The sequence below is a fragment of the Oncorhynchus kisutch genome, linkage group LG16 (assembly GCF_002021735.2).
Source record: "Oncorhynchus kisutch isolate 150728-3 linkage group LG16, Okis_V2, whole genome shotgun sequence".
NCBI lineage: Eukaryota > Metazoa > Chordata > Actinopteri > Salmoniformes > Salmonidae > Oncorhynchus > Oncorhynchus kisutch.
The window spans coordinates 13,829,630-13,850,743 of NC_034189.2; the positions used below are offsets into that span (position 1 = coordinate 13,829,630).

The window sequence follows — 21,114 nt, forward strand, 5'->3', positions numbered from 1 at the left end:
TCTCTGGAAACCAAGCAGAAAATGACTATTGGCATATACATTACTCTTACAGAATTTCCACGTGGGTGAGGATATTGAAAAAGTAATCTAAGCCTATTGGATGATAATTTGTTTTTAACCAGGACAGAAGAATTTAGAACGGACTTTTTCCGACATAAAATAGGTACAGCAGGTCCCCTTATTGTATGGGACACTTTTAAATGTTCCTTTTCAAGGCCATTCAATTCAATATTCATCTTTAAAACAAAAGCAATTTAGGTCCAAATAATTCATATTAAGAAAGGAAGTAGAGGGACTGACAGTACAGTTAGATGGCAATTAAAACGGTACCATAGAGGCACAGCATACATTAGAGGAAAAACACAAATACATGGAGGAACTTATTCAAGAAAGATCCAGTGTAATATATTAGACAAATAAAGCAAACTGGATGGAATATGGGAGAAAATGCACCAAATATTTTTTAAATCTTCAACATAGAAATACTATCGAAAATAATTTACTGCAAACTCCGAACTGGCACGCTTGAGGCGTCATTACAGACCCGGGTTCGAGCCCAGGCTGTGTCACAGTGTGACCGGGACACCCATGAGGCGGCGCACAATTGGCCCAACGTCGTCTGTGTTAGGGGAGGGTTTGATTCACTAGGCAATATTTTGAAAGAGGAAGCAAGCATCAGCATCAGTCTCCTCCACCTCCAACAACCAAAGCTAATTGTAAGGATTTTTCCCCCTAATAATAATGTGAAATGAACAGCTGTACAGAAAGACTCATGTGAAAGTTACAAATTACAGAGAAGGAACTTACTCAGATACTCAACGAGGTCTGATTTCATCATTACTGAAACAGGACCCAAGTGGTAAATAAAGACTTAGTCCATTTTAAAAAATCTAGCAAAATGCATAGCTGGAATAGAATGAAAAAGCTATTGTTGGATATTATTCAGCCTAATCAGACAGTTTTTTTTTTACATGGACGATACATTGGAGATAATATAAGACACTGGAAACAAACACTATGAAACATCTGGGAAACCAGGCATTGTATTCATAGCTGACTTTGAAAAGGCTTTTGATAAAGTACGACTGGAATTTATATATAAATGCCTGGAATATTTCAATTTTGGAGATTCTTTAATACAATTGATTAAAGTTATGTCTAGTAACCCTGGATGTAAAATAGTAAATAACAACCAAAATAATAAACTACAACCAAATGATGATAACTATATTTAAGCAATAAGGCCAGAGAAGGTGTGGTATATGGCCAATATACCATAGCAAAGGGCTGTTCTTCGGCACGAGTGCCTGGGCAGAGCCCTTAGCCGTAGTTTGTTGGCCATATACCACAAACCCCCAAGGTGCCTTATTGCTATTATAAACTGGTTACCAAAGTAATTCGAGCAGTAAAAATAAATGTTATGTCATACCAATGGTATACGGTCTGATATACCCCAGCTGTCAGCCAATCAGCATTCAGGGGCTCGAACCATCCCAGTTTATAATGCGTATTGGATCACACAAAAAATACAACTTTTACATTACCGTGTACTTTACCAACAAAATGGTCTGATGGTAAAGTGGACGTACTCGGTATTCATATCCCTAAAGAAATAAAGGATATCGCTACAATACATTTTTATAGAAAGTTACCAAAAATAGATAAAATCTTGCTACCATGGAAAGGTAAATACCCCCTATTTGTGGAAAAATCACCCTGATGAACTCTTTAGTCATATCCCAGTTTACCCTGACTAACTCCTTAGTTACATCCCAGATTACCTTTTTTATTCTGGTCTTGCCTACACCTAGCGTCTTGTTTGAAAACAAAATGATATCAGCAATAAAATATTGTATTTTATTTGGAACGGCAAGACAGACGAAATTAAACTGGCCTATTTAGATAATGAACATGAATTCAGAGGGCAGAAATGATTAAATATTAAACCATTAGACGTCTCACTAAAGGCTTCAGTCATTTATTTATTTATTATTTATTTATTTTCACCTTTATTTAACCAGGTAGGCCAGTTGAGAACAAGCTCTCATTTGCAACTGCGACCTGGCCAAGATAAAGCAAAGCAGTGTGACACAAACAACACAGAGTTACACATGGGATAAACAAACATACAGTCAATAACACAATAGGAAAATCTATATACAGTGTGTGTAAATGTAGTAAGATTAGGGAGGTAAGGCAATAAATAGGCCATAGTGGTGAAATAATTACAATTTAGCATTAACACTAGATAGATAGATAGATAAATAGATAGATAGATAGATAGATAGATAGATAGATAGATAGATAGATAGATAGATAGATAGATAGATAGATAGATAGATAGATAGATAGATAGATAGATAGATAGATAGATAGATAGATAGATAGATAGATAGATAGATAGATAGATAGATAGATAGATAGATAGATAGATAGATAGATAGATAGATAGATAGATAGATAGATAGATAGATAGATAGATAGATAGATAGATAGATAGATAGATAGATAGATAGATAGATAGATAGATAGATAGATAGATAGATAGATAGATAGATAGATAGATAGATAGATAGATAGATAGATATTTACAGATGGGCTGTGTACAGGTGCATTGATACAAAGGTTATACTTAAATCTGAACTGGTTCTCTAGCAGATTAGTAAGAAAGTTATCACCCGATGTTCAAGAATGGCCTTTTTCCCTTTATTTATTCAGACAACCTTTTGCTTTCGGTTATTTGAAAATGAAATAATCCCCAAAATATCACTGTTTTTAAAACAAGACATAGAAAATTGGTTGCAATTTCACTTTAATCCACCAGAAATGACAGAACAAATATTACAACAAATATTATGCTTAAACTCAAATATACTAATTGATTTTTAAAAAATGTAAAAACTATATTTTTGGAATAAAAAATTAAGAAATTGTATAATCTTTGTAAATGATATCATAAATAGGACTGGTGGAGTTACGTCACACAGGCAGCTAACAGACATATACATTGATGGAAGCCACAATCTATCTGCAATATTAAAGCTGATCGGCACAGCATTGTCCAATGAGGTTGTGGGGTGAGCCCAAGCATGTGCATGTTTTTGAACAGCTGCAGGGGTTCGAGAGCAATTACATGATAACGCTTTGTGCTTTCAGAACTACTGGCTAAAAAATATACAACATTTATGGAGAGCCTCTTTAAGTGTTGTTCTGTGGGTCAAATATACAACATTTATGGAGAGCCTCTTTAAGTGTTGTTCTGTGGGTCAAATATACAACATTTATGGAGAGCCTCTTTAAGTGTTGTTCTGTGGGTCAAATATACAACATTTATGGAGAGCCTCTTTAAGGTTTGTTCTGTGGGTCAAATATACAACATTTATGGAGAGCCTCTTTAAGTTTTGTTCTGTGGGTCAAATATACAACATTTATGGAGAGCCTCTTTAAGATTTGTTTTGTGGGTCAAATATACACTTTCTTAATTCAATGAATCAATGATCAGGAGGGAAATTGTGAAATCAATGCTACTTTTAAAAAGACGTGCTTCAGTTTACACTCTTGAAAAGGTATTCTTTCACTAGATTGCATGACAATTAGGTCGCCCTCTAGCTTTCCAAACTAATCCCTTGATCACCTTAGTGACCTGACTAGGAGAAACACCTGGACCGAACTAATGTCATAAAAACAACAAATGAATAAACGTTGCACCTCTTCTTCCCCTCTCTCTCTCATCTCTCCTTTTCCTTCTACCTCGCTCATAATTCTATCAATTGAATTTCTACTAGGCACCCAGTACAACATGCATCTTAAGGACAGCAACATCAAATACGACAACTTCGGCAACAATGAGAAGAATGCAAGCAACAATGTGACTCCCATGTAGCTGGAGAGAGAGAACTCAAGAGTTCCATGTTTACTGGCAGATGAATGTACAGAGGTCACACACAAACACAAGCTAGACCCTAACAGTGGCATGATACTCAATAATAATACATGTCATTTAGTAGATGCGTGCATACAATTATACAACTATTTTTTTTGTGCAAATGGGTGGCCCCAGGAATCAAACCCACTATCCTGGCATTGTAAGAGCCATGCTCTACCAACTGATCTACAGAGGACCACTCTGTAAATCCAGTAAAATGCTGACAAGTTTACTTTAAAATGCATTTTAAAATGCACACAAATTCATGACAGTCCGTAACGTCAATGTTAAATATTTGTCCCGATATTATTTGTAGAATTTGTGAATATTGTCATTATATTACCTGCTTTTATTAATGTATTCATGATTTTGTTGTTGTAATTTGATCATGTGTGAAATATGAGATGTCAGAAAAGATCCAAGGAAAAGTGAAATTATTAAATGCCTAAAGTGCCTAAGATGATATTGATTGAATTAAATTATTTTGCTGCAAGCATAAAATAATCTTTTTTTTTTACACACACACACAAACACACACACACACACACACACACACACACACACACACACACACACACACACACACACACACACACACACACACACACACACACACACACACACACACGAACGGCATGTATAAAATAGCAATCCCTCCAATTGCCTTTCTTCATTCAGCAAGTGCATACTAGGAGTGACCAAAAACAAAACAAATTACAGAGCCCCTTTGGGGTCATGGTGGAAGGAAAAAAACAGCCAGGCTAATCCGTTCCTTTTGTTTTTGTATTAATTCCCCCCCAAAAATGTATTAGTTCCCTCTGTTTTTATCCTTTCTTCCTCAGTTTTTTTACCCATTCCCTCAGATATTTTATTCATTCCCTCAGTTTTTTTACCCATTCCCTCAGATATTTTATTCATTCCCTCAGTTTTTTTACCCATTCCCTCAGATATTTTATTCATTCCCTCAGTTTTTTTACCCATTCCTTCAGATATTTTATTCATTCCCTCAGTTTTTTTACCCATTCCCTCAGATATTTTATTCATTCCCTCAGTTTTTTTACCCATTCCCTCAGATATTTTATTCATTCCCTCAGTTTTTTTACCCATTCCCTCAGATATTTTATTCATTCCCTCAGTTTTTTTACCCATTCCCTCAGATATTTTATTCATTCCCTCAGTTTTTTTTACCCATTCCTTCAGATATTTTATTCATTCCCTCAGTTTTTTTACCCATTCCCTCAGATATTTTATTCATTCCCTCAGTTTTTTTACCCATTCCCTCAGATATTTTATTCATTCCCTCAGTTTTTTTACCCATTCCCTCAGATATTTTATTCATTCCCTCAGTTTTTTTACCCATTCCCTCAGATATTTTATTCATTCCCTCAGTTTTTTTACCCATTCCCTCAGATATTTTATTCATTCCCTCAGTTTTTTTACCCATTCCCTCAGATATTTTATTCATTCCCTTTTGAAGTAGTCAGGTTTCTTCTACACGTTTGATCATGACTCCAACAGGGTCACGAGAAGGTATCGCCAATTAAGTCGGAAGTCCCACCCAGTTGACTACAGTGGTTGCTCAATTATGCTGCGGGACTTAGAGGTCATTTGTGGTTTAGTACGGTACCCTGCGTCACTGCTTCATTGCTCCAGACCACCACAAGGGGGAGTTAGATCACTGATTACGCCTAAGCTGCTAATGTGTCTAACTGACAGTCAATGGGCGACATAAACCTAAATAGAAACTGATAATTGTGCAAGACTTCAAAATTGAATTTCAATTAACTGAATGATGGGGATGGAGAAGGTGATTGAATTTAGAACAATAGTATAAGAATTGCTATTCATCTGTCCTGCTCGTGCACACCCTGAAAAATACACGTATTTTTTTATTTCTACTCATCAGTATTACTTACTAAAACTGTTGTTACACTAAGGTTTTTATTCTAAGAGAAACGAAAATGTTCAATTATAGTCCATGATATTCTTAATATATATGTGTTTACTGAATATAAGCAAGTGGTGTCTGCTAAATAATCAAGTTGATGGTGCATTCATATAGCCTCGACACCTCCATAAAGCTGAGTGACTCAGTCATATAGCCTTGAAACCTCCATAAAGCTGAGTGACTCAGTCATATAGCCTCGACACCTCCATAAAGCTGAGTGACTCTGTCATATAGCCTCGACACCTCCATAAAGCTGAGTGACTCAGTCATATAGCCTCGACACCTCCATAAAGTTGAGTGACTCAGTCATATAGCCTCGACACCTCCATAAAGCTGAGTGACTCAGTCATATAGCCTCGACACCTCCATAAAGCTGAGTGACTCAGTCATATAGCCTCGACACCTCCATAAAGCTGAGTGACTCAGTCATATAGTCCCGACACCTCCATAAAGCTGAGTGACTCAGTCATATAGCCTCGACACCTCCATAAAGCTGAGTGACTTAGTCATATAGCCTCGACACCTCTATAAAGTTGAGTGACTCAGTCATATAGCCTCGACACCTATAAAAAGCTGAGTGACTCAGTCATATAGCCTCGACACCTCTATAAAGTTGAGTGACTCAGTCATATAGTCTCAACACCTCCATAAAGCTGAGTGACTAAGTCATATAGCCTCGACACCTCCATAAAGCTGAGTGACTTAGTCATATAGCATCGACACCTCTATAAAGTTGAGTGACTCAGTCATATAGCCTCGACACCTATAAAAAGCTGAGTGACTCAGTCATATAGCCTCAACACCTATAAAAAGCTGAGTGACTCAGTCATATAGCCTCGACACCTCCATAAAGCTGAGTGACTCTGTCATATAGCCTCGACACCTATAAAAAGCTGAGTGACTCAGTCATATAGCCTCAACACCTATAAAAAGCTGAGTGACTCAGTCATATAGCCTCGACACCTCCATAAAGCTGAGTGACTCAGTCATATAGTCTCGACACCTTCATAAAGCTGAGTGACTCAGTCATATAGCCTCGACACCTCCATAAAGCTGAGTGACTCAGTCGTATAGCCTCGACACCTCCATAAAGCTGAGTGACTAAGTCATATAGCCTCCATAAAGCTGAGTGACTCAGTCATATAGCCTCGACACCTCCATAAAGCTGAGTGACTTACTCATATAGCCGCGACACCTCCATAAAGCTGAGTGACTCACTCATATAGCCTCCATAAAGCTGAGTGACTCAGTCATATAGCCTCGACACCTCCATAAAGCTGAGTGACTCAGTCGTATAGCCTTGAAACCTCCATAAAGCTGAGTGACTCAGTCATATAGCCTCGACACCTCCATAAAGCTGAGTGACTCTGTCATATAGCCTCGACACCTCCATAAATCTGAGTGACTCAGTCATATAGCCTCGACACCTCCATAAAGTTGAGTGACTCAGTCATATAGCCTCGACACCTCCATAAAGCTGAGTGACTCAGTCATATAGCCTCGACACCTCCATAAAGCTGAGTGACTCAGTCATATAGCCTCGACACCTCCATAAAGCTGAGTGACTCAGTCATATAGTCTCGACACCTCCATAAAGCTGAGTGACTCAGTCATATAGCCTCGACACCTCCATAAAGCTGAGTGACTCAGTCATATAGCCTCGACACCTCCATAAAGTTGAGTGACTCAGTCATATAGCCTCGACACCTATAAAAAGCTGAGTGACTCAGTCATATAGCCTCAACACCTATAAAAAGCTGAGTGACTCAGTCATATAGCCTCGACACCTCCATAAAGCTGAGTGACTCAGTCATATAGTCTCGACACCTCCATAAAGCTGAGTGACTCAGTCATATAGCCTCGACACCTCCATAAAGCTGAGTGACTCAGTCATATAGCCTCGACACCTCCGTAAAGCTGAGTGACTCAGTCATATAGTCTCGACACCTCCATAAAGCTGAGTGACTCAGTCATATAGCCTCGACACCTCCATAAAGCTGAATGACTCAGTCATATAGCCTCGACACCTCCATAAAGCTGAGTGACTCACTCATATAGCCTCGACACCTCCATAAAGCTGAGTGACTCACTCATATAGCCTCGACACCTCCATAAAGCTGAGTGACTCACTCATATAGCCTCGACACCTCCATAAAGCTGAGTGACTCAGTCATATAGCCTCGACACCTCCATAAAGCTGAGTGACTAAGTCATATAGCCTCCATAAAGCTGAGTGACTCAGTCATATAGCCTCGACACCTCCATAAAGCTGAGTGACTCACTCATATAGCCTCCATAAAGCTGAGTGACTCAGTCATATAGCCTCGACACCTCCATAAAGCTGAGTGACTCACTCATATAGCCTCGACACCTCCATAAAGCTGAGTGACTCAGTCATATAGCCTCGACACCTTCATAAAGCTGAGTGACTCAGTCATATAGCCTCGACACCTCCATAAAGCTGAGTGACTCAGTCATATAGCCTCGACACCTATAAAAAGCTGAGTGACTCAGTCATATAGCCTCGACACCTCCATAAAGCTGAGTGACTCAGTCATTTGTCTCGACACCTCCATAAAGCTGAGTGACTCAGTCATATAGCCTCGACACCTCCATAAAGCTGAGTGACTCAGTCATATAGCCTCGACACCTCCATAAAGCTGAGTGACTCAGTCATATAGTCCCGACACCTCCATAAAGCTGAGTGACTCAGTCATATAGCCTCGACACCTCCATAAAGCTGAGTGACTTAGTCATATAGCCTCGACACCTCTATAAAGTTGAGTGACTCAGTCATATAGCCTCGACACCTATAAAAAGCTGAGTGACTCAGTCATATAGCCTCGACACCTCTATAAAGTTGAGTGACTCAGTCATATAGTCTCAACACCTCCATAAAGCTGAGTGACTAAGTCATATAGCCTCGACACCTCCATAAAGCTGAGTGACTTAGTCATATAGCATCGACACCTCTATAAAGTTGAGTGACTCAGTCATATAGCCTCGACACCTATAAAAAGCTGAGTGACTCAGTCATATAGCCTCAACACCTATAAAAAGCTGAGTGACTCAGTCATATAGCCTCGACACCTCCATAAAGCTGAGTGACTCTGTCATATAGCCTCGACACCTATAAAAAGCTGAGTGACTCAGTCATATAGCCTCAACACCTATAAAAAGCTGAGTGACTCAGTCATATAGCCTCGACACCTCCATAAAGCTGAGTGACTCAGTCATATAGTCTCGACACCTCCATAAAGCTGAGTGACTCAGTCATATAGCCTCGACACCTCCATAAAGCTGAGTGACTCAGTCGTATAGCCTCGACACCTCCATAAAGCTGAGTGACTAAGTCATATAGCCTCCATAAAGCTGAGTGACTCAGTCATATAGCCTCGACACCTCCATAAAGCTGAGTGACTTACTCATATAGCCGCGACACCTCCATAAAGCTGAGTGACTCACTCATATAGCCTCCATAAAGCTGAGAGACTCAGTCATATAGCCTCGACACCTCCATAAAGCTGAGTGACTCAGTCGTATAGCCTTGAAACCTCCATAAAGCTGAGTGACTCAGTCATATAGCCTCGACACCTCCATAAAGCTGAGTGACTCTGTCATATAGCCTCGACACCTCCATAAATCTGAGTGACTCAGTCATATAGCCTCGACACCTCCATAAAGTTGAGTGACTCAGTCATATAGCCTCGACACCTCCATAAAGCTGAGTGACTCAGTCATATAGCCTCGACACCTCCATAAAGCTGAGTGACTCAGTCATATAGCCTCGACACCTCCATAAAGCTGAGTGACTCAGTCATATAGTCTCGACACCTCCATAAAGCTGAGTGACTCAGTCATATAGCCTCGACACCTCCATAAAGCTGAGTGACTCAGTCATATAGCCTCGACACCTCCATAAAGTTGAGTGACTCAGTCATATAGCCTCGACACCTATAAAAAGCTGAGTGACTCAGTCATATAGCCTCAACACCTATAAAAAGCTGAGTGACTCAGTCATATAGCCTCGACACCTCCATAAAGCTGAGTGACTCAGTCATATAGTCTCGACACCTCCATAAAGCTGAGTGACTCAGTCATATAGCCTCGACACCTCCATAAAGCTGAGTGACTCAGTCGTATAGCCTCGACACCTCCATAAAGCTGAGTGACTAAGTCATATAGCCTCCATAAAGCTGAGTGACTCAGTCATATAGCCTCGACACCTCCATAAAGCTGAGTGACTTACTCATATAGCCTCGACACCTCCATAAAGCTGAGTGACTCAGTCGTATAGCCTCGACACCTCCATAAAGCTGAGTGACTCACTCATATAGCCTCGACACCTCCATAAAGCTGAGTGACTCAGTCATATAGCCTCGACACCTTCATAAAGCTGAGTGACTCAGTCATATAGCCTCGACACCTCCATAAAGCTGAGTGACTCAGTCATATAGCCTCGAAACCTCCATAAAGCTGAGTGACTCAGTCATATAGCCTCAACACCTCCATAAAGCTGAATGACTCAGTCATATAGCCTCGACACCTCCATAAAGCTGAGTGACTCACTCATATAGCCTCGACACCTCCATAAAGCTGAGTGACTCACTCATATAGCCTCGACACCTCCATAAAGCTGAGTGACTCACTCATATAGCCTCGACACCTCCATAAAGCTGAGTGACTCAGTCATATAGCCTCGACACCCTCCATAAAGCTGAGTGACTAAGTCATATAGCCTCCATAAAGCTGAGTGACTCAGTCATATAGCCTCCATAAAGCTGAGTGACTCAGTCATATAGCCTCGACACCTCCATAAAGCTGAGTGACTCATCTCACATAGACCCTCCATAAAGCTGAGTGACTCAGTCATATAGGCCTCGACACCTTCCATAAAGCTGAGTGACTCACGTCATATAGCCTCGACACCTCCATAAAGCTGAGTGACTCAGTCATATAGCCCTCGACACCTCCATAAAGCTGAGTGACTCAGTCATATAGCCTCGACAACCTCCATAAAGCTGAGTGACTCAGTCATATAGCCTCGACACCTCCATAAAGCTGAGTGACTCAGTCATATAGCCTCGACACCTCCATAAAGCTGAGTGACTCAGTCATATAGCCTCGACACCTCATAAAGCTGAGTGACTCAGTCATATAGCCTCGACACCTATAAAAAGCTGAGTGACTCAGTCATATAGCCTCGACACCTCATAAAGCTGAGTGACTCAGTCATATAGTCTCGACACCCTCCATAAAGCTGAGTGACTCAGTCATATAGCTCGACACCTCCATAAAGCTGAGTGACTCAGTCCATATAGCCTCGACACCTCCATAAGCTGAGTGACTCAGTCATATAGCCTCGACACCTCCATAAAGCTGAGTGACTCACTCATATAGCCTCCATAAAGCTGAGTGACTCAGTCATATAGCCTCGACACCTCCATAAAGCTGAGTGACTCACTCATATAGCTCGACACCTCCATAAAGCTGAGTGACTCAGTCATATAGCCTCGACACCTTCATTAAAGCTGAGTGACTCAGTCATATAGCCTCGACACCTCCATAAGCTGAGTGACTCAGTCATATAGCCTCGACACCTATAAAAAGCTGAGTGACTCAGTCATATAGCCTCGACACCTCCATAAAGCTGAGTGACTCAGTCATTTGTCTCGACACCTCCATAAAGCTGAGTGACTCAGTCATATAGCCTCGACACCTCCATAAAGCTGAGTGACTCAGTCATATAGCCTCGACACCTCCATAAAGCTGAGTGACTCAGTCATATAGTCCCGACACCTCCATAAAGCTGAGTGACTCAGTCATATAGCCTCGACACCTCCATAAAGCTGAGTGACTTAGTCATATAGCCTCGACACCTCTATAAAGTTGAGTGACTCAGTCATATAGCCTCGACACCTATAAAAAGCTGAGTGACTCAGTCATATAGCCTCGACACCTCTATAAAGTTGAGTGACTCAGTCATATAGTCTCAACACCTCCATAAAGCTGAGTGACTAAGTCATATAGCCTCGACACCTCCATAAAGCTGAGTGACTTAGTCATATAGCATCGACACCTCTATAAAGTTGAGTGACTCAGTCATATAGCCTCGACACCTATAAAAAGCTGAGTGACTCAGTCATATAGCCTCAACACCTATAAAAAGCTGAGTGACTCAGTCATATAGCCTCGACACCTCCATAAAGCTGAGTGACTCTGTCATATAGCCTCGACACCTATAAAAAGCTGAGTGACTCAGTCATATAGCCTCAACACCTATAAAAAGCTGAGTGACTCAGTCATATAGCCTCGACACCTCCATAAAGCTGAGTGACTCAGTCATATAGTCTCGACACCTCCATAAAGCTGAGTGACTCAGTCATATAGCCTCGACACCTCCATAAAGCTGAGTGACTCAGTCGTATAGCCTCGACACCTCCATAAAGCTGAGTGACTAAGTCATATAGCCTCCATAAAGCTGAGTGACTCAGTCATATAGCCTCGACACCTCCATAAAGCTGAGTGACTTACTCATATAGCCGCGACACCTCCATAAAGCTGAGTGACTCACTCATATAGCCTCCATAAAGCTGAGAGACTCAGTCATATAGCCTCGACACCTCCATAAAGCTGAGTGACTCAGTCGTATAGCCTTGAAACCTCCATAAAGCTGAGTGACTCAGTCATATAGCCTCGACACCTCCATAAAGCTGAGTGACTCTGTCATATAGCCTCGACACCTCCATAAATCTGAGTGACTCAGTCATATAGCCTCGACACCTCCATAAAGTTGAGTGACTCAGTCATATAGCCTCGACACCTCCATAAAGCTGAGTGACTCAGTCATATAGCCTCGACACCTCCATAAAGCTGAGTGACTCAGTCATATAGCCTCGACACCTCCATAAAGCTGAGTGACTCAGTCATATAGTCTCGACACCTCCATAAAGCTGAGTGACTCAGTCATATAGCCTCGACACCTCCATAAAGCTGAGTGACTCAGTCATATAGCCTCGACACCTCCATAAAGTTGAGTGACTCAGTCATATAGCCTCGACACCTATAAAAAGCTGAGTGACTCAGTCATATAGCCTCAACTCCTATAAAAAGCTGAGTGACTCAGTCATATAGCCTCGACACCTCCATAAAGCTGAGTGACTCAGTCATATAGTCTCGACACCTCCATAAAGCTGAGTGACTCAGTCATATAGCCTCGACACCTCCATAAAGCTGAGTGACTCAGTCGTATAGCCTCGACACCTCCATAAAGCTGAGTGACTAAGTCATATAGCCTCCATAAAGCTGAGTGACTCAGTCATATAGCCTCGACACCTCCATAAAGCTGAGTGACTTACTCATATAGCCTCGACACCTCCATAAAGCTGAGTGACTCAGTCGTATAGCCTCGACACCTCCATAAAGCTGAGTGACTCACTCATATAGCCTCGACACCTCCATAAAGCTGAGTGACTCAGTCATATAGCCTCGACACCTTCATAAAGCTGAGTGACTCAGTCATATAGCCTCGACACCTCCATAAAGCTGAGTGACTCAGTCATATAGCCTCGAAACCTCCATAAAGCTGAGTGACTCAGTCATATAGCCTCAACACCTCCATAAAGCTGAATGACTCAGTCATATAGCCTCGACACCTCCATAAAGCTGAGTGACTCACTCATATAGCCTCGACACCTCCATAAAGCTGAGTGACTCACTCATATAGCCTCGACACCTCCATAAAGCTGAGTGACTCACTCATATAGCCTCGACACCTCCATAAAGCTGAGTGACTCAGTCATATAGCCTCGACACCTCCATAAAGCTGAGTGACTAAGTCATATAGCCTCCATAAAGCTGAGTGACTCAGTCATATAGCCTCCATAAAGCTGAGTGACTCAGTCATATAGCCTCGACACCTCCATAAAGCTGAGTGACTCACTCACATAGCCTCCATAAAGCTGAGTGACTCAGTCATATAGCCTCGACACCTCCATAAAGCTGAGTGACTCACTCATATAGCCTCGACACCTCCATAAAGCTGAGTGACTCAGTCATATAGCCTCGACACCTTCATAAAGCTGAGTGACTCAGTCATATAGCCTCGACACCTCCATAAAGCTGAGTGACTCAGTCATATAGCCTCGACACCTCCATAAAGCTGAGTGACTCAGTCATATAGCCTCAACACCTATAAAAAGCTGAGTGACTCAGTCATATAGCCTCGACACCTCCATAAAGCTGAGTGACTCTGTCATATAGCCTCGACACCTATAAAAAGCTGAGTGACTCAGTCATATAGCCTCAACACCTATAAAAAGCTGAGTGACTCAGTCATATAGCCTCGACACCTCCATAAAGCTGAGTGACTCAGTCATATAGTCTCGACACCTCCATAAAGCTGAGTGACTCAGTCATATAGCCTCGACACCTCCATAAAGCTGAGTGACTCAGTCGTATAGCCTCGACACCTCCATAAAGCTGAGTGACTAAGTCATATAGCCTCCATAAAGCTGAGTGACTCAGTCATATAGCCTCGACACCTCCATAAAGCTGAGTGACTTACTCATATAGCCGCGACACCTCCATAAAGCTGAGTGACTCACTCATATAGCCTCCATAAAGCTGAGAGACTCAGTCATATAGCCTCGACACCTCCATAAAGCTGAGTGACTCAGTCGTATAGCCTTGAAACCTCCATAAAGCTGAGTGACTCAGTCATATAGCCTCGACACCTCCATAAAGCTGAGTGACTCTGTCATATAGCCTCGACACCTCCATAAATCTGAGTGACTCAGTCATATAGCCTCGACACCTCCATAAAGTTGAGTGACTCAGTCATATAGCCTCGACACCTCCATAAAGCTGAGTGACTCAGTCATATAGCCTCGACACCTCCATAAAGCTGAGTGACTCAGTCATATAGCCTCGACACCTCCATAAAGCTGAGTGACTCAGTCATATAGTCTCGACACCTCCATAAAGCTGAGTGACTCAGTCATATAGCCTCGACACCTCCATAAAGCTGAGTGACTCAGTCATATAGCCTCGACACCTCCATAAAGTTGAGTGACTCAGTCATATAGCCTCGACACCTATAAAAAGCTGAGTGACTCAGTCATATAGCCTCAACACCTATAAAAAGCTGAGTGACTCAGTCATATAGCCTCGACACCTCCATAAAGCTGAGTGACTCAGTCATATAGTCTCGACACCTCCATAAAGCTGAGTGACTCAGTCATATAGCCTCGACACCTCCATAAAGCTGAGTGACTCAGTCGTATAGCCTCGACACCTCCATAAAGCTGAGTGACTAAGTCATATAGCCTCCATAAAGCTGAGTGACTCAGTCATATAGCCTCGACACCTCCATAAAGCTGAGTGACTTACTCATATAGCCTCGACACCTCCATAAAGCTGAGTGACTCAGTCGTATAGCCTCGACACCTCCATAAAGCTGAGTGACTCACTCATATAGCCTCGACACCTCCATAAAGCTGAGTGACTCAGTCATATAGCCTCGACACCTTCATAAAGCTGAGTGACTCAGTCATATAGCCTCGACACCTCCATAAAGCTGAGTGACTCAGTCATATAGCCTCGAAACCTCCATAAAGCTGAGTGACTCAGTCATATAGCCTCAACACCTCCATAAAGCTGAATGACTCAGTCATATAGCCTCGACACCTCCATAAAGCTGAGTGACTCACTCATATAGCCTCGACACCTCCATAAAGCTGAGTGACTCACTCATATAGCCTCGACACCTCCATAAAGCTGAGTGACTCACTCATATAGCCTCGACACCTCCATAAAGCTGAGTGACTCAGTCATATAGCCTCGACACCTCCATAAAGCTGAGTGACTAAGTCATATAGCCTCCATAAAGCTGAGTGACTCAGTCATATAGCCTCCATAAAGCTGAGTGACTCAGTCATATAGCCTCGACACCTCCATAAAGCTGAGTGACTCACTCATATAGCCTCGACACCTCCATAAAGCTGAGTGACTCAGTCATATAGCCTCGACACCTTCATAAAGCTGAGTGACTCAGTCATATAGCCTCGACACCTCCATAAAGCTGAGTGACTCAGTCATATAGCCTCGACACCTCCATAAAGCTGAGTGACTCAGTCATATAGCCTCGACACCTCCGTAAAGCTGAGTGACTCAGTCATATAGCCTCGACACCTCCATAAAGCTGAGTGACTCAGTCATATAGCCTCGACACCTCCGTAAAGCTGAGTGACTCAGTCATATAGTCTCGACACCTCCATAAAGCTGAGTGACTCAGTCATATAGCCTCGACACCTCCATAAAGCTGAGTGACTCAGTCATATAGCCTCGACACCTCCATAAAGCTGAGTGACTCAGTCATATAGCCTCGACACCTCCATAAAGCTGAGTGACTTACTCATATAGCCTCGACACCTCCATAAAGCTGAGTGACTCAGTCGTATAGCCTCGACACCTCCATAAAGCTGAGTGACTCACTCGTATAGCCTCGACACCTCCATAAAGCTGAGTGACTCAGTCATATAGCCTCGACACCTTCATAAAGCTGAGTGACTCAGTCATATAGCCTCGACACCTCCATAAAGCTGAGTGACTCAGTCATATAGCCTCGAAACCTCCATAAAGCTGAGTGACTCAGTCATATAGCCTCGACACCTCCATAAAGCTGAGTGACTCAGTCATATAGCCTCGACACCTCCGTAAAGCTGAGTGACTCAGTCATATAGCCTCGACACCTCCATAAAGCTGAGTGACTCAGTCATATAGCCTCGACACCTCCATAAAGCTGAGTGACTCAGTCATATAGTCTCGACACCTCCATAAAGCTGAGTGACTCAGTCATATAGCCTCGACACCTCCATAAAGCTGAGTGACTCAGTCATATAGCCTCGACACCTCCATAAAGCTGAGTGACTTACTCATATAGCCTCGACACCTCCATAAAGCTGAGTGACTCAGTCGTATAGCCTCGACACCTCCATAAAGCTGAGTGAGTCACTCATATAGCCTCGACACCTCCATAAAGCTGAGTGACTCAGTCATATAGCCTCGACACCTTCATAAAGCTGAGTGACTCAGTCATATAGCCTCGACACCTCCATAAAGCTGAGTGACTCAGTCATATAGCCTCGAAACCTCCATAAAGCTGAGTGACTCAGTCATATAGCCTCGACACCTCCATAAAGCTGAGTGACTCAGTCATATAGGCTCGACACCTCCATAAAGCTGAGTGACTCAGTCATATAGTCTCGACACCTCCATAAAGCTGAGTGACTCAGTCATATAGCCTCGACACCTCCATAAAGCTGAGTGACTCAGTCATATAGCCTCGACAACTCCATAAAGCTGAGTGACTCACTCATATAGCCTCGACACCTCCATAAAGCTGAGTGACTCAGTCATATAGCCTCGACACCTCCATAAAGCTGAGTGACTAAGTCATATAGCCTCCATAAAGCTGAGTGACTCAGTCATATAGCCTCCATAAAGCTGAGTGACTCAGTCATATAGCCTCGACACCTCCATAAAGCTGAGTGTCTCTCTCATATAGCCTCCATAAAGCTGAGTGACTCAGTCATATAGCCTCGACACCTCCATAAAGCTGAGTGACTCACTCATATAGCCTCGACACCTCCATAAAGCTGAGTGACTCAGTCATATAGCCTCGACACCTCCATAAAGCTGAGTGACTCACTCATATAGCCTCGACACCTCCATAAAGCTGAGTGACTCAGTCATATAGCCTCGACACCTTCATAAAGCTGAGTGACTCAGTCATATAGCCTCGACACCTCCATAAAGCTGAGTGACTCAGTCATATAGCCTCGACACCTCCATAAAGCTGAGTGACTCAGTCATATAGCCTCGACACCTCCATAAAGTTGAGTGACTAAGTCATATAGCCTCGACACCTATAAAAAGCTGAGTGACTCAGTCATATAGCCTCAACACCTATAAAAAGCTGAGTGACTCAGTCATATAGCCTCGACACCTCCATAAAGCTGAGTGACTCAGTCATATAGTCTCGACACCTCCATAAAGCTGAGTGACTCAGTCATATAGCCTCGACACCTCCATAAAGCTGAGTGACTCAGTCGTATAGCCTCGACACCTCCATAAAGCTGAGTGACTAAGTCATATAGCCTCCATAAAGCTGAGTGACTCAGTCATATAGCCTCGACACCTCCATAAAGCTGAGTGACTTACTCATATAGCCTCGACACCTCCATAAAGCTGAGTGACTCAGTCGTATAGCCTCGACACCTCCATAAAGCTGAGTGACTCACTCATATAGCCTCGACACCTCCATAAAGCTGAGTGACTCAGTCATATAGCCTCGACACCTTCATAAAGCTGAGTGACTCAGTCATATAGCCTCGACACCTCCATAAAGCTGAGTGACTCAGTCATATAGCCTCGAAACCTCCATAAAGCTGAGTGACTCAGTCATATAGCCTCAACACCTCCATAAAGCTGAATGACTCAGTCATATAGCCTCGACACCTCCATAAAGCTGAGTGACTCACTCATATAGCCTCGACACCTCCATAAAGCTGAGTGACTCACTCATATAGCCTCGACACCTCCATAAAGCTGAGTGACTCACTCATATAGCCTCGACACCTCCATAAAGCTGAGTGACTCAGTCATATAGCCTCGACACCTCCATAAAGCTGAGTGACTAAGTCATATAGCCTCCATAAAGCTGAGTGACTCAGTCATATAGCCTCCATAAAGCTGAGTGACTCAGTCATATAGCCTCGACACCTCCATAAAGCTGAGTGACTCACTCACATAGCCTCCATAAAGCTGAGTGACTCAGTCATATAGCCTCGACACCTCCATAAAGCTGAGTGACTCACTCATATAGCCTCGACACCTCCATAAAGCTGAGTGACTCAGTCATATAGCCTCGACACCTTCATAAAGCTGAGTGACTCAGTCATATAGCCTCGACACCTCCATAAAGCTGAGTGACTCAGTCATATAGCCTCGACACCTCCATAAAGCTGAGTGACTCAGTCATATAGCCTCGACACCTCCGTAAAGCTGAGTGACTCAGTCATATAGCCTCGACACCTCCATAAAGCTGAGTGACTCAGTCATATAGCCTCGACACCTCCGTAAAGCTGAGTGACTCAGTCATATAGTCTCGACACCTCCATAAAGCTGAGTGACTCAGTCATATAGCCTCGACACCTCCATAAAGCTGAGTGACTCAGTCATATAGCCTCGACACCTCCATAAAGCTGAGTGACTCAGTCATATAGCCTCGACACCTCCATAAAGCTGAGTGACTTACTCATATAGCCTCGACACCTCCATAAAGCTGAGTGACTCAGTCGTATAGCCTCGACACCTCCATAAAGCTGAGTGACTCACTCATATAGCCTCGACACCTCCATAAAGCTGAGTGACTCAGTCATATAGCCTCGACACCTCCATAAAGCTGAGTGACTCAGTCATATAGCCTCGACACCTCCATAAAGCTGAGTGACTCAGTCATATAGTCTCGACACCTCCATAAAGCTGAGTGACTCAGTCATATAGCCTCGACACCTCCATAAAGCTGAGAGACTCAGTCATATAGCCTCGACACCTCCATAAAGCTGAGTGACTTACTCATATAGCCTCGACACCTCCATAAAGCTGAGTGACTCAGTCGTATAGCCTCGACACCTCCATAAAGCTGAGTGACTCACTCATATAACCTCGACACCTCCATAAAGCTGAGTGACTCAGTCATATAGCCTCGACACCTTCATAAAGCTGAGTGACTCAGTCATATAGCCTCGACACCTCCATAAAGCTGAGTGACTCAGTCATATAGCCTCGAAATCTCCATAAAGCTGAGTGACTCAGTCATATAGCCTCGACACCTCCATAAAGCTGAGTGACTCAGTCATATAGCCTCGACACCTCCGTAAAGCTGAGTGACTCAGTCATATAGCCTCGACACCTCCGTAAAGCTGAGTGACTCAGTCATATAGCCTCGACACCTCCATAAAGCTGAGTGACTCAGTCATATAGTCTCGACACCTCCATAAAGCTGAGTGACTCAGTCATATAGCCTCGACACCTCCATAAAGCTGAGTGACTCAGTCATATAGCCTCGACTCCTCCATAAAGCTGAATGACTCAGTCATATAGCCTCGACACCTCCATAAAGCTGAGTGACTCACTCATATAGCCTCGACACCTCCATAAAGCTGAGTGACTCAGTCATATAGCCTCGACAACTCCATAAAGCTGAGTGACTCACTCATATAGCCTCGACACCTCCATAAAGCTGAGTGACTCAGTCATATAGCCTCGACACCTCCATAAAGCTGAGTGACTAAGTCATATAGCCTCCATAAAGCTGAGTGACTCAGTCATATAGCCTCCATAAAGCTGAGTGACTCAGTCATATAGCCTCGACACCTCCATAAAGCTGAGTGACTCACTCATATAGCCTCCATAAAGCTGAGTGACTCAGTCATATAGCCTCGACACCTCCATAAAGCTGAGTGACTCACTCATATAGCCTCGACACCTCCATAAAGCTGAGTGACTCAGTCATATAGCCTCGACACCTTCATAAAGCTGAGTGACTCAGTCATATAGCCTCGACACCTCCATAAAGCTGAGTGACTCAGTCATATAGCCTCGACACCTCCATAAAGCTGAGTGACTCAGTCATATAGCCTCGACACCTCCGTAAAGCTGAGTGACTCAGTCATATAGCCTCGACACCTCCATAAAGCTGAGTGACTCAGTCATATAGCCTCGACACCTCCATAAAGCTGAGTGACTCAGTCATATAGTCTCGACACCTCCATAAAGCTGAGTGACTCAGTCATATAGCCTCGACACCTCCATAAAGCTGAGTGACTCAGTCATATAGCCTCGACACCTCCATAAAGCTGAGTGACTCAGTCATATAGCCTCGACACCTCCGTAAAGCTGAGTGACTCAGTCATATAGCCTCGACACCTCCATAAAGCTGAGTGACTCAGTCATATAGCCTCGACACCTCCATAAAGCTGAGTGACTCAGTCATATAGCCTCGACACCTCCATAAAGCTGAGTGACTCAGTCATATAGCCTCGACTCCTCCATAAAGCTGAATGACTCAGTCATATAGCCTCGACACCTCCATAAAGCTGAGTGACTCACTCATATAGCCTCGACACCTCCATAAAGCTGAGTGACTCACTCATATAGCCTCGACACCTCCATAAAG

At 43.0% G+C, this 21,114-nt stretch overlaps 1 protein-coding gene across 1 annotated transcript in view; it reads left to right on the top strand.

The window, feature by feature from the left end:
* The window catches only part of LOC116354060 (IgGFc-binding protein), a 118,883-nt gene extending 114,457 nt beyond the window's left edge, over positions 1-4,426 (top strand). The window contains exon 163 of the mRNA XM_031793078.1: positions 3,786-4,426. Within this exon, the coding sequence (XP_031648938.1) occupies positions 3,786-3,883 (98 nt within the window). The 3' untranslated portion in view covers positions 3,884-4,426. The remainder of the gene's footprint in view (positions 1-3,785) is intronic.
* Positions 4,427-21,114: the final 16,688 nt, after the last annotated feature.